Here is a 13162-nt window from a genome sequence, read left to right as displayed (position 1 = left end):
AGATCTACCCGTGTCACCCGTGCGAGCCAGGAGGTGAGGCTGAGGAGCCTGACGCCGAGAGAGGCCCGGAAGGAAAAGACCAGAAATCGGGCCTTCTCGGTGGTGGCTCCTCGCCTCTGGAACAACTTACCTCCTGAGATTCGCGCGGCTCCCTCGCTGGGCATTTTTAAGAAACAATTGAAAACACTGATGTATAGGCAGGCTTTCCCAACAGATAATCCCTGACGATTTTTCTTTTATATTCTTTGATTTCCATTTTTGTCTATTTGTAATGTTTTTAATAATTTTATTGTTGCTCCAATTGTAAGCCGCCTAGAGTGGTCTAGTATGACCAGATAGGCGGGATAGAAATAAAATAAATAAATAAATAAAATAAATAAATATTACTACTACTACTCATTCAGTTCACTTAACTTACAGCACAATTCTTGGTGAAGATAAATAGGTAAAGGAGCGGTAAACAGTACTGGGTTGACCTAGGAAAGTGTAGTAGGAGTTCAGCATCAGAACGATTGCTGTACAAATACATAGATATATAGAAATATATACAGATTGTCACTGCACACTGCAAGAATGACATATTTGTATACCGTACTAGAAAAAAACTCATTTGTTTATTTAAAATATTTTACCCCACCTTTTTCCTTAAGAAAGGACCAAAGGACCATCCCATTTATTGTCTCCTGGACAGCCAGTCACTAAGAAAAAGCCTGCCTAAAGAGAAAGGTCTTTGCCCGCTTGTGGAAGGACAGCAATGATGGTACCAGCCTGGCCTCCTGTGGGAGGGAATTCCAGATTCTGGGAGCAATCAGTTGTAGAAGCACTATTCAGTACATGTGATTTGAGAGCTGATATTGCCATGTTGTGGAAAAAAACCTTTGGATTTGGGCATGAAAGAACTGAGTTCAAAGTACAATTGCAAAGTTCCTGTGAGACACACAAAGCATTTGGGAAGTCTCTTGATGTAGTACAATTCATATGGTGTAACATATTCTTATATTGCCATTTTTTGGTAAGGTATATAAATACATAATTGTTCCAGTGTACAGTTACAATCGGTATATGTCTCTATGTGTCTGTACATAATCTGCCTGTGTTCTGTGAAACTAAGAAAGAGAATTAGCATCTTAAAACGAAATTGCCTTAGTAAATAATCTAATAAATAGCCATGTGCCATCAAATCAATTCTGACATACGTTGATCCTTCACAGAAGTGGTTTATCATTCCTTTCTTCTGGGGAGTCCTGGGACTGTGCAGCCTGCCTATGGCCACACAGGCTTCTGGCTCTACTCCTAGCCTCTTTGGATGTGCAACCAGATACCTAAACCACTGAGCTATCCAGCTAGCATAAGGATGCTCAAGGACTGCTAAAATACTTTAACAAGTCCAGAGTAATAAATTATGGTAGGCTAACATATATTCAATGTTCTTTGTCTAGATTCAGTCTGCAGATGGGAGAGGGGAAAGAACTGACAGACAAAGCACGAGATAATGGATTTGCATTTCCCTACAAATTAAATTCAAATATGGGGGAAATCAGACAAACCTCATGATCATACCATGCTTTCTTTCAATCATGTCATCATAGCATTATTGAAGACACACACCAGGTCAAATAAAAACACATAATGAGGCCAGAACCTGGCACTGAGATGGTGAGCCATGTTCCTAGGTTTTTGCCTCATTTCAGTTACCTGTAATGATGGAATGCCCAGTCAATTGCAAGGAGAAAGAGTAAGCATAGATTTATACCAGATAAGTTTGAGCGTACAGTAGAGATGGCAACAGTTAAGTATGTCCACATTGTCGGAAACAGAATGCACTCAGCAGAATATGGAGATGGCCTGGTATCCTGTTTGCTTTGAATTTGCCTCCATTGGGGATTCAGAGTGCACATTGGAATGGACTGGGTGATGGGGAAAATGAAGAAGGATACAGGAACGGCTTGTGGTCTGAGCAGACGGATGGTATCACCTCGAAATTTAAAGGTGAGTCTTCCTCCTTGTTTGCACAACAGCATGCCTGTGACAGGAGGGGCCACTACTGTACTGTATTGTGACCACTTTTTCCCTCCATCTCTGTGAAAGGCAGTCTGGGACTGTACTTTACTTTCAATTCATACTTAAATGGGCAAGTGGCGTTTGTAATCAGTTCACTAATTGTGAATATGAACACAAATGATAATTCTTTCAGAGCAATTCATATGGAATGAAAGTATGCATGTGATCTGGTAGAAATGACATATGTTTCTGGCTGCCACTGACATAGAAACTGGTCAACTGCGATATGAAGGAGAGGCAACCATACAATTATTCCCATCTTACAGAAACTACACCTCTACCAAACCTTCTAATCAGCTGTGTTTGAAAAAAAAAAGGATATTCATTATCTATTTCGTCGCTTAAGGGGAGAATAGGGTTGCATCAGTATAATGCTATACAGATAACTGCTCTTGATTGGAAGACGTGGAAATACGAAGTACTTTCTCTCTGTTCCTTTCCTCTTGTGGGTTAGCTTTATTTTAATGACCTCATTCTCACTTTTTTACAGCAGCAGGGTAAATGATCTCTGAGGGACCATGCACTAGCTTTCGACCATGAGGGAGTATAAAATAATATCTTGTACATGATCTAATCTATTCGTCTAATCCCAGTAAGAACGTAATGAAGCTACAGTCTGTTTTTAAAGAGATGTTACATTTCCCCCGACAGACAATATACACATTCATTTTACTGTTTATGCTCCCATTTGTACAGCTAGACCAGACTACACGGATGGATGTCTTTTATGTCGTGCAAGCCGATCTATGCATTCTAGGCACGGAAGCAATTCCCGAGTTCATTCAAGTTTATTCTCAAGAAAAGATCCGTAGGGCTGCAGTCGCAATCCATGTATATTTGCCTAAAGTAACTATCACTTTTAAGAATGTTATTTCTATAGGTCTTCCTATTGAACTAAGTAGGTCTTGCTTCCGAGTAAACATGCCAAAGTTTGAGATCCGCTGCATGAATATTTGCTATTGCTATCCTTCGAAGCTGTAGCACGTGTTTACTTGGGAGTTAGTCCGATCGTATTGCTCACGTTTATTGAGTTACGAGACTGCCCTCCCTGAGGACCGCCTGGAAAGGATCACGGAGTTCTCTCTGTCGCGTTAAAACCTCTTTTACGCAATGCACCTCCTGCATTTAGGGAAAAGGAATAAGGGACTCCCCAGGCTGTGACGTGTGTTGCCATGGTGACGTCCAGAGAGCGTCTCGCGTTGGGAGGGGGAGGAAACGGAGGAATGAAAACAAACATGGCGGAAAGGAGCAAGACGGCAGAAACGGGTTAGTTACTGTAGTGGCTGCCCTTGGCGGGGAGACGAGGGCTGGAGCAGGTGGCTTGAGAGCACGAAGGAGGCGGCAAGAGTAGCCTGGGAGAAAGGGAGTTGCCTTCAGAGCGGGTACTGTAGGAGGAGACCTGAGTCCTTTTGATTATTTGAGGGGAACGACCTTGCGTGTGCTGCACAAATGCTGTGGTGAGGATGAAAAGTGGCTGTTTGCTTATGGGAGTGAGAAGAAGACCTGGATTTGAAAAGGATATTTTCCCAGGACAGGTGACAAACGGTGGCCTCCCCGAACCGGGTGGTCGGAAAGAGTCCTGATAGGAAAGGGCACTTTGCAGTATTAGAGCGAAGGGAGAGTCTTTCTTTTCCCTGTGGGTACCTCATGACATAAGGCGATTCTTTTCATACAAAGCTTGGAAATGTCCATAGAAAACGATGGCAGCCAAGACAAAGTCTATGAGAAATACAGTAATGGAAGTTGCAAATGATATTTGATGCGACCGGATATCATTGAAATCAGTGCAACTTACAAATAATGCAAGAAATGCATCTTAAGACAGTTAGGTGATAGGAATAGATATGAAATGATTTACATTCATCCTTACATTTTCTGATTTTAAGTATTAATTTTAGTGTTTGGTTTAATGTGTTATTAATATATTTTGATTGCCATATTGCAAAAATATTGATATTTTGAAAGTGATTGAAAAACAACAGCCATAAATTAGTCAGGAATCTCCAGAGTTTTCAAACTAGAGGACACATTGGGAATTTTGGGGAAGCATCACAGGTGCTGTCACAAAATGAATGCAAGGGATTGAATTCACAAAATGGCTGCTTTGGTCAGTATACCAGTTGCTAAATACTGCGCCCATTTCACAGTAGTGGCCAGTTTAATACATGCATACGTACGTACGTACGTACGTACATACATACATACATACATACATACATACATACATACATACATACATACATACATTACATAAAATTTACAGGAAGACCTGAATATAATGCAGAAATGTGGAAAGAGCAAACCTTAGCCCACATTCCACTTTCTCATGCAGGCTCATATTCTCAGTTCTTACACACAAATACTTGCCAACCCAAACACCCACCTACCTAAAAAAAAACACACAAATAATCCTTCATAGCATTTTACTTTTCTTTTCTTGTGACTGTAGCTACATTGGACAGGTGAATCAGAATGATTTTGCTTTTCTGCTATTTGATTCACAGTTTGTATTACATCTGAAATCATAAAGAGTGCCCACACAGGGGCTGCAGACAAATTTGGGAATTCATGCTGGTTGTGATACAAGTAGCAATCCAGATCACAGACCCCCTTCTTGCCCTTCCTTCCACCCCTGCTGATCCTTTAATAGTCTGCAGTCTAGAGGAGTCCCGTTCTCCAGAACAAGAGTAAAAGGAAGCGAGGTGGTGTGCCAAGTGCCTGCAGTGCAGTGAGACCTTGTCTGAGGATCGGGGTGAAGCAGCTGAAATCAAACTGAACTGTCTCAGAAATCCCCAACATGGGGAAGGATTCTTATACATATGTGCAGCCAGAAAAGAGACACATGAGGGGTTGGTGGATGTGTTGGCTGGATACCAAGATGCTGGGGCGGGGGAGGGAGGAGAAGAGTTGCAAGTGTCTCCTGAAGTGGTTCAGGAGGACTCAGAGAGGGCTATATGCCAGTCCAAATGTATCAGGTGTTTGCAGCCAAGCCAGGTCGAGCTTCCCTGGCTTTGAGCCAGGTAACCTCTCCGAGGATCATTCCCATTCAATCTTCACACCACTACATTGTTTTCTATAGAAATAGAAAAACTTTTCCATAGAAATAGAAAAAATGACATGGAAATGGTACTTCATAATGTCAGAATACAGAGCATTAAAAGTTTGAACAATAATTTTGCAAAATACATCATGATTCACAACTCAGAATAATTCTGTTTGGGATCATCTCTTTCCCATGACTTATAAGTTACTATTTTCCCTTCCAGTTGCCATGACTTAATTTCCAGATAACCTCACCTGGATGACTGAGAATCTTCACAGATACACTTTCACTTTCAAGTAACACATGCAGGAATTACTGATCTCTGGTGGCACATAGTTTAAGCTAGTTTGAACTAGTTTATATCACCTTTGAGAGGGTCTGGATTAAAATAATTGAGGTGAAATATAAAAGGAACATTGTAGCTGGAGTGTACTGCCTACTGCCCAATCAAGAAGAAATTGAGAATGAAAACTTTGAAAAACAAATTGCAAGAATTTCAAAGAGATATGATATAGTAATAGGAGATTTCAATTATTCTGTTAGCTGTTGGGAGGCAAATTCTGCCAGACATGGCCCTTCCAAGAAATTCCTGGCTTGTGTAACTAATAATTTTATCCTGCAAAAATGGGAGGAAGAAACATGATTAGCCATCCTTGGCTTGGTTCTAAGCAATAAAGATGACTTGGTAGAAGAAGTGGCAGTGAGGGAAACTTTGGGGGAAAGTAAGCATACTCTACTTGTAGAGTGTTGATAAAATTAGAAGAAATTATAGAGTGAAAGGAGAGAGTAGAAGATAATAATAAAAGAAAAGAAATGAAAAGCAAATTATATGACATATTGATAGCGATTGAAAAAAACCCAGTAAAGTCTTGAAGACATCTGGCAATTGGATTTAAATGAGGAAATTTGAACTGAATATTGCAAGAAGTATGGAATCAAAGAATACTGTACTAAAGAGTATGTCTATAGGAGAAATATTTTTTTTATAAAGTTTTCTGGAGATGGTATCAAACTCTGGTTAAATTTAATTTAATGAATTCTGAAGTTTCATCTCTTTGTTGGAGATGTTGAAAGGGTCTCGGTATGTATTTTCTTATGTGGTAGAAATATGAGAGGATTCAGGAAGTTTGGGAAAAGATATTCAAAGAGATTAAAGAAATTACTGTATAGGTATATACAGTATTTGGAAACATCTCCAGTTATAGCTTTGCTAAATATTTTTAGTAACCTACTATTGGACTAAGGGAAAAGAGAGTTAATTAATATAATGGTAATTAATGGTTATAAGATTAATTATTACCAAAAATTTGACATTAGTTGTAATTTTCATATGGAATAATGGTATGAAGAAATGTGTATTTTATCTGTTAATGATGAATTAACATATGAAGTGAAAATAAGAAAAGGAATATTAAAGATTAATTATTTCAAGGTTATATGGGATGTATAGAGCATGTTTTTAGTGACTGAAAATCATGCTATGCTAATGATACCATCTGACTTCTGCAGGTGAAATCATACCAACAGGCAGCCCATATAAGCATTATAATGCATTTCTTTGTAATAAACCCAGAGCTAGCATAGTTCTATATTTCTTGTCTATTCAGTAGTAAGATCAGAAGGGATTAGTGTAGCATGGTCTTCAGTAAGTCACATGAACATTGCTGACTACCATTGCAATTCTAGCAGGTTTGGAATGGGCAGAAACCAACTGCCCTTTTGTCTATACAGTCGTGCCCCACTTAACGATTACCTTGTATAACGACGAATCCGCTTCACGACGATGTTTTTGCAATCACAATTGCGATAGCAAAACAATGTTTTAAATGGGTTTTTTTCGCTTTGCGAAGATCGGTTCCCTGCTTTGGGAACTGATTCTTCGCATTACGATGATCAAAAGAGCTGATTGTTGGGTTTTCAAAATGGCCACTGGGTGCTCAAAATGGCTCCCCGCTGTGTTTTTGGATGGATTCCTCGCTCTACAGACACCGAAAATGACCGCCCTTATGGAGGATCTTCGCTGGACGGTGAGTTTTTCAGCCCGTTGGAACGCATTGGACGGTTTTCAATGCGTTTCAATGGGCTTTTTTATTTCACTTTACAACGTTTTCGCTCTACAGCGATTTCGCTGGAACGAATTAACGTTGTTAAGCGAGGCACCAAAGTATAATTGCCCTTGTACTGGTTGATCTCAGATATCTGTTGGTACAATTGCTGTGCTATATAAGATTACCCAGAAGGAGAACAAAAAAGTGTTTTAACTCTCCCCCCCGAGAGGGGGCTGAGTTAAAACAGATCCAGACCTACTCCAGCCCAGGGAAAAAGCCACTATGCCATCAAAATATTAGCCAAGAAAGAGGTAGTCCTAAGTAATTCCCAGTATCCCTAATGGGTGGGGAGATATTAGCTAGTATTGTACCCTAAAATCTTATATGTTTATTCAGACACGTATGCCTCAGTAATTAGTGGAATTTACTTGCAGGTAAGGATACGTTGGATTATTTCCCCTACAAATTTAATTACACTTTGTACACCACCAGAGTGTTTTGGAATTGAGGTAGTTGGAACTGGTGTAGTTGTCTGAAAATCAAAAGTAAACTTGATGAAGAATAATTTTGTTAGGGTTGTCACATAAGTGTTAACATGAGTGTGTGCATATTAGTGTAAAATAGAGAGGCTTGAATGTATTAATTGGATTACTGCTGTGCCCTGTTCATGCTGTTTGTCACCCAGTACAAAATAGATATTTTGGCTGAAGTTGCTTTTGGCTTGAACTGGGATCTGTATTTCAGGTTAACTGATTGTACTGTTCTGGGAGGTTTTAGCATACATTCCAAGAGTAGCATTAGATGAGACACTAAGCTTGTCTTTAGAGACTGATAGTTCTTGTGTCCTTCAGAGCTATGCGCCTGAGCAATCAGACTTGCAAATTAAGCCTTTGTTTACCTACCAATGGCCAGTCAAAAAACAACATTGTTTGCAAAACAAAGTAAGGAAACCAGAAAAATTAATGGTAGAAGAACATTACTTACTACTTAAAAAAGCTTTGCTTCTATATGCAAACCGAGTGCCTCATCTAATTAGACTCTAAGGCTTACCTTCCAGGACAGGCTGTAGATTCCATAGTCTCCAATGCAACTGTGAGTCATGAGATCTGAAATAATAAATGGTCTAATGTTGATGGGATCTAATCTGGCTTTGATACTAGATAGATTTTTATTGCGAATGATGAAATACCACTGTTGTTTGAGCAAGTTAATTCCTTGAATCTCATTGCTGTTGGGCAATGGTGTTTATTAGACAGTATGTGAATACTAGGAAAAAATAATAGGACATGAGTGGGTGTTATGTTTTATTACCTGTAGAAACTGTTGTAATTGCCAAGAAAGAGAATATTTTTTCTGCTTTGTTTCAGGTTCTTAATATCTAATCAAGTTCCTTATTGTTATTCCAACAGGTAGCGATATAGGATTAGATGAAATTATCACAGGGAATTTAAGCAAATATGCTGCAGTTCCACCAGGTTACTTTGGACAGCCGAAAAAGGGACATATTATATTTGATGCCTGCTTTGAAAGTGGTAAGTGGAAAGCTATTTTTGATAAATTTGATGAACCTAGGCCATGTGTTAGGTTTCAGATTTCAAAGTGTTATTGCCCTCATTAGGAGTTTCTACCTTAGAGGACAAAGGTGGATGATACCTTTATCAAAAATTACAAACAGAAACTAACTTTCAGCCCTGTGCAGGTCTTCATCAGGCAAGGCATCACAAATCTATGGATGGTGCAAAAACAAAACAAAAGAAAACAAAATAAACCCATAAAAACTCCAAAAATTATGGTCAGATATCCATGCCAAATTTCTTTGTTTAAAATCAGTTTCAAAATGGAGTTTGCAAACTCAAGTCAAAAGTGCAGCCTTCAAATTCCATCCCAGGTGGTTTTGATTGGATTATCCCTCTCAAGCTTTTTAGACAAAGGGCTGCCTTTCATGCAGCATACCTTCCCTACCTTGCTCTATATTGTAACACAAGGTTCCTTTTTGGCTGGAGGCAGAGGCACAAAGGCCTTTGCCTTCTTATTTCCTCATTTGATGGAATTTCTGTGAGTAGCCTTGGCCTGTCTTGATTGTGTCTCTTGTTCATTCTTTGTCTGTTACTGCACTCCAAAATATTTGCTGACCTTGAGCTTGGAGTGCTTTGACCTCACTGCTTGTTTACTTTCTGAGTAAGTGTGGCGAGTGGTTAGAGTACTGGAACTGGCATGGGAGAAGCCTGATTCTAGTTCCCAGTGAGTCATGGAAGTCATTGGATTATCTTGTGCCAATTACTCTCTTTTAGCCTAGTCTACCTGATAAGAGTTTTTGTGAGAATAAAGCAGGGGTGAGCATAACAATCCACACCCCTTACCTTTGTTAAATTTATATGAAGCTGTGTGAAGTAAGCCAGTAAAGAAGATATGATAAATCTGGAGGAAAGATATGTATTTATCCTACTGCTGAATTGGAAGAAGACTGGAACAAAACTTCAAAAGAACTTAATGTAGTCTTAGACACTCAGGAAAAAACAAGAATTAATATATATGGAGAGTTAATGAACAGGGCTTTCATCAAATAGATATGACCCAGTCTCTTCCTCTGTCTCTGATAGGCCACCAAGTATATTCCATATCCCTATGGATGGCAATGAGATACTTAGATGCAGATGAAATTGAACACATGGGTGCATGCCTCTTGAATCAGCTACAGTGGGCCAAAGCTTTACAGCCAGTTTAGAATTTAGGCATTGCCTTGATAGCAGTGACATTGTAACAGAAGCAGAACACATTCTGTGCATTGAAGAGTAGGAGAGAACGCTATATGACAGAATAAGAAAAAAGCAACTAACTCCCCCTTTATATCTAATAATTAGCCGGGGCAGCATGAGGATATAAGCTGAATGGGAACTACTTATGCTCAAGTTGACTGGCGTGGTGATTTTACATCGCAAATGTGACAGAGTTGGTAGCGAGCCAGGTGTGCCAACTAGTAGTTTTTCAGAGAGACGAAGTTGCTCAATGAGTCACCAAGCAAAGAGACAATATTGATAGAAGAAAAGTTATATTGTATCAAGTTTTCAGCAGGTTTATACATACAGCTTTGTTCTTATTCAGTCCAATGGTCATACACAGCAACATTCCAGCTCGTTCAAGGACTATTCTATTTGGAACTTTGTCCTGCCAGGTGACACCAAAAATGCGTCAGAGACAACACATATGGAATGTGATCAGCTTCCTCTCCTGCCATGCACAAAGGGTCCAGGACTCACTGCAGTACAGGAGTGTGCTCAGGACACAGGCTCTATAGACCTGGATCTTGATATATGCCGTCAACTTTTTATTAAGCCATACTCTCTTTGTGAGTCTAGAAAACATGGCAGCTGTTTTGCCAATGTGTTTATCCAGCTCAACATCTAGGGAAAGAGTATCAGAGATTGTTGAGCCAAGGTACACAAGTCATGAACAACCTCCAATTCTTACATGGAGATGGTAATAGAGGGAGGTGAGTCCATGCCCTGGCCCATGACTTTTGTTTTCTTCAGGCTGATTGTTAATCAAAAGTCTTGGCAGGCTTTGCTAAAATGATTCATGTGTTGTTGGAGGTCTTCAGCAGAGTGGGCAACAATGGCTGCATCATTGGTGAAGAGGAAGTCCCGCATGCATTTCAGTTGGACTTTGGTCTTCGCTCTCAAACTAGAGAGATTAAAGAGCTTTCCATTTGATCTACTCTGGAGATAGACACCTTCTGTTGCAGTTCCAAAGGTGTGCTTCAGCATGACAGCAAAAATGATCCCAAACAGGGTCAGCGTGAGGACACAGCCCTGTTTCACTCCGCTTCAGATGTCAAAGGGATCAGATGTTGAGCCATCAAAAACTACAGTGTCCTTCATTTCCTCATCAAAGGACCTGATGATGTTAAGGAGTCGAGGTGGACATCCAGTCTTGGGAAAGATATTAAAAAGGCTGTCCCTGATAACCAAATCAAAGGCCTTTGTGAGATCTGTGAAGGCCACAAAGAGTGGCTGTTGTTGTTCCCTACATTTCTCCTGCAACTGTCTGAGAGAAAATAACATGTCAGTGGTGGATCTATTAGCTCAAATTCCACACTGTGATTCTGGATAGATTCTGTCTGCAAGCACCTGGAGTCTCTTCAGCATAACACGGGCAAGCAGCTTCCCTACAAAGCTGAGAAGAGAGATGCCACAGTAGTTATTGCAGTCACCTCTGTCTCCTTTGTTCTTATACAATGTGACGATCTTTGCATCCTTCATGTCCTGTGGTACTCCATCTTCACTCCAGCAAAGACAAAAGATTTCATACAGCTTGGTGGTGATGATCTCTTTACACACTTCAGCACTTCAACAGAGATGTTATCCTTCCCAGGTGCCTTGCCGGAGGTGAGGGAATCCAAAGCCGCTTTTATTTCTGCTACAGTTGGTTCACTGTCCAACTCTCCCAAGACAGGCAGACACTTGAAATTATTTAATGCCTCTTCGGTTACTACATTTTTTTTTTTGGAATATAGCTCAGGGTAGTGCTGCACCCAGCATTCCATCTGCTGTACTCAGTCCTGAATGATCATGTCTGTAACAGACTTCAAAGGAGCTGATTTCTTCTATATTGGACTTAAAGCCTGCTTGATACCATCATACATTCCCCTGATGTTACTTGTGTCCACTGCTATCTATAACTAAGAGCAGAGCTGAAGCCAATAATTGTTAGAACATCTCCTGGCAGTCTGTTGGACTTTGCTATGAGCAACAGATAGGGCCTGCAAGTTGTATTCACTATGATGGGATTTCTGTGCTGCTAGATCTTATGCTCGATGGCTGGCATCAAGTCCTCCAAATGGGTTTCAAACCAGTCTGCTGTCTTTTTTGTCTTCTTGCCAAATGTGTACAAGGCAGTGCTATAAACAGCGTTCCAGAAATGTTCCCATAGTTCAGGTGCATTTGCATCAGCCAGGCCTGGAAGTGTTTCCTCAAGCACTTGGGCAAATTCCTCCACTTTTCTTTGATTGTGAGTCTGGCTGACGTCAATATGTGGTCTTCCTTCGTTTTCCATATGATACAATCTCTTTGTTTGCAGTGTTACTCTACTACACACCAGGGAGTGATTAGTATCGCAATCAGTACTCTGATAACTGTGTGTGATCGTAATCCTAGGAAGGCTAGAGCGTCTAGTGAGGATCAAATTGAGCTGATGCCAATGCTTCGATCTTGGATGTCTTCAGGAAACTCTGTGTTGAAGCTTCATATTAAAGAATGTGTTGCTGACACAAAGACCGTAATAACCGCAAAACTCCAGCAAGAGTTGCCCATTTTTGTTCGTCATAGAATTTGTCTTTGACTTCTGTTGTCGACAACAGTGTTGGTACATATGCACTAATGAGGGTGACTGGTCCCGCTGATGAGTGGAGCTGCAGAGACAGGATTCTTTCACTCCCCACAGTAGATGGAACAATGGATCTCAGCAGAGTATTTCTGACCACAAAGCCAACACTATATTCCCTGGTCTCATTCAATGGTTTTCCCTGCCAGAGAATGAGAAGTTCTTTTCTTTGACAGATCCCATGTCTGGCAATCTTGTCTGTTGCAGGAGAACAATGTCCATCTCCAGCCTACTCAGTTCCATGTCAATGACAGCTGTCTTGCGCATGTCTTCTATTTCTTGCAGGTCATCAGAAAAGCCAGGGGTCATTGTCCGAACATTCGAAATGCCCAACTTTAGGGCAGACATTTTCTTACGATTGTTGCATGGTGCAGGGTTATTGATCTGCTTGTCGGCTTTCACTCTAAATTCCATGCACTCCATGAGGTTAACAGACCATGATGAGGTAGCACCTTACTTGCTGGGGATTGCTCAGCTTAAGGTGGGTGATAGCTACCTAATGAGGTGCAATGCCCATCATTGGAAGTAGCCCCTGGCGTCATGCTCTATGCCTACTGAACAAAGACTTCTAACCGGTAACTACTACTTCCCATGTTATTTCAACGCTTTATGCAAAGCAGGAGTGTCCTCT

General features: G+C 40.5%; 1 protein-coding gene across 3 annotated transcripts in view; it reads left to right on the top strand.

The window, feature by feature from the left end:
* The first annotated feature begins 468 nt into the window (after positions 1 to 468).
* The window catches only part of LOC110076152 (BEN domain-containing protein 5), a 1026237-nt gene continuing 1013543 nt past the window's right edge, over positions 469 to 13162 (top strand). Inside the window, exons 1-2 of one of the 3 annotated variants that reach the window (XM_020788091.3) lie at positions 469 to 3327; positions 8562 to 8684. In XM_020788091.3, coding sequence (XP_020643750.2) covers positions 3234 to 3327; positions 8562 to 8684 — 217 coding nt within the window. In that variant the 5' untranslated portion in view covers positions 469 to 3233. Of the gene's footprint in view, positions 7132 to 8561; positions 8685 to 13162 lie in introns of all 3 variants that reach the window. The other 2 variants (XM_020788090.3, XM_072997602.2) reach the window with 2 other exon arrangements.

This window comes from Pogona vitticeps, chromosome 4 (genome assembly GCF_051106095.1).
Source record: "Pogona vitticeps strain Pit_001003342236 chromosome 4, PviZW2.1, whole genome shotgun sequence".
NCBI lineage: Eukaryota > Metazoa > Chordata > Lepidosauria > Squamata > Agamidae > Pogona > Pogona vitticeps.
Note: the sequence above shows the minus strand (reverse complement) of the source record. Positions and strands in the feature narration are given on the sequence as shown.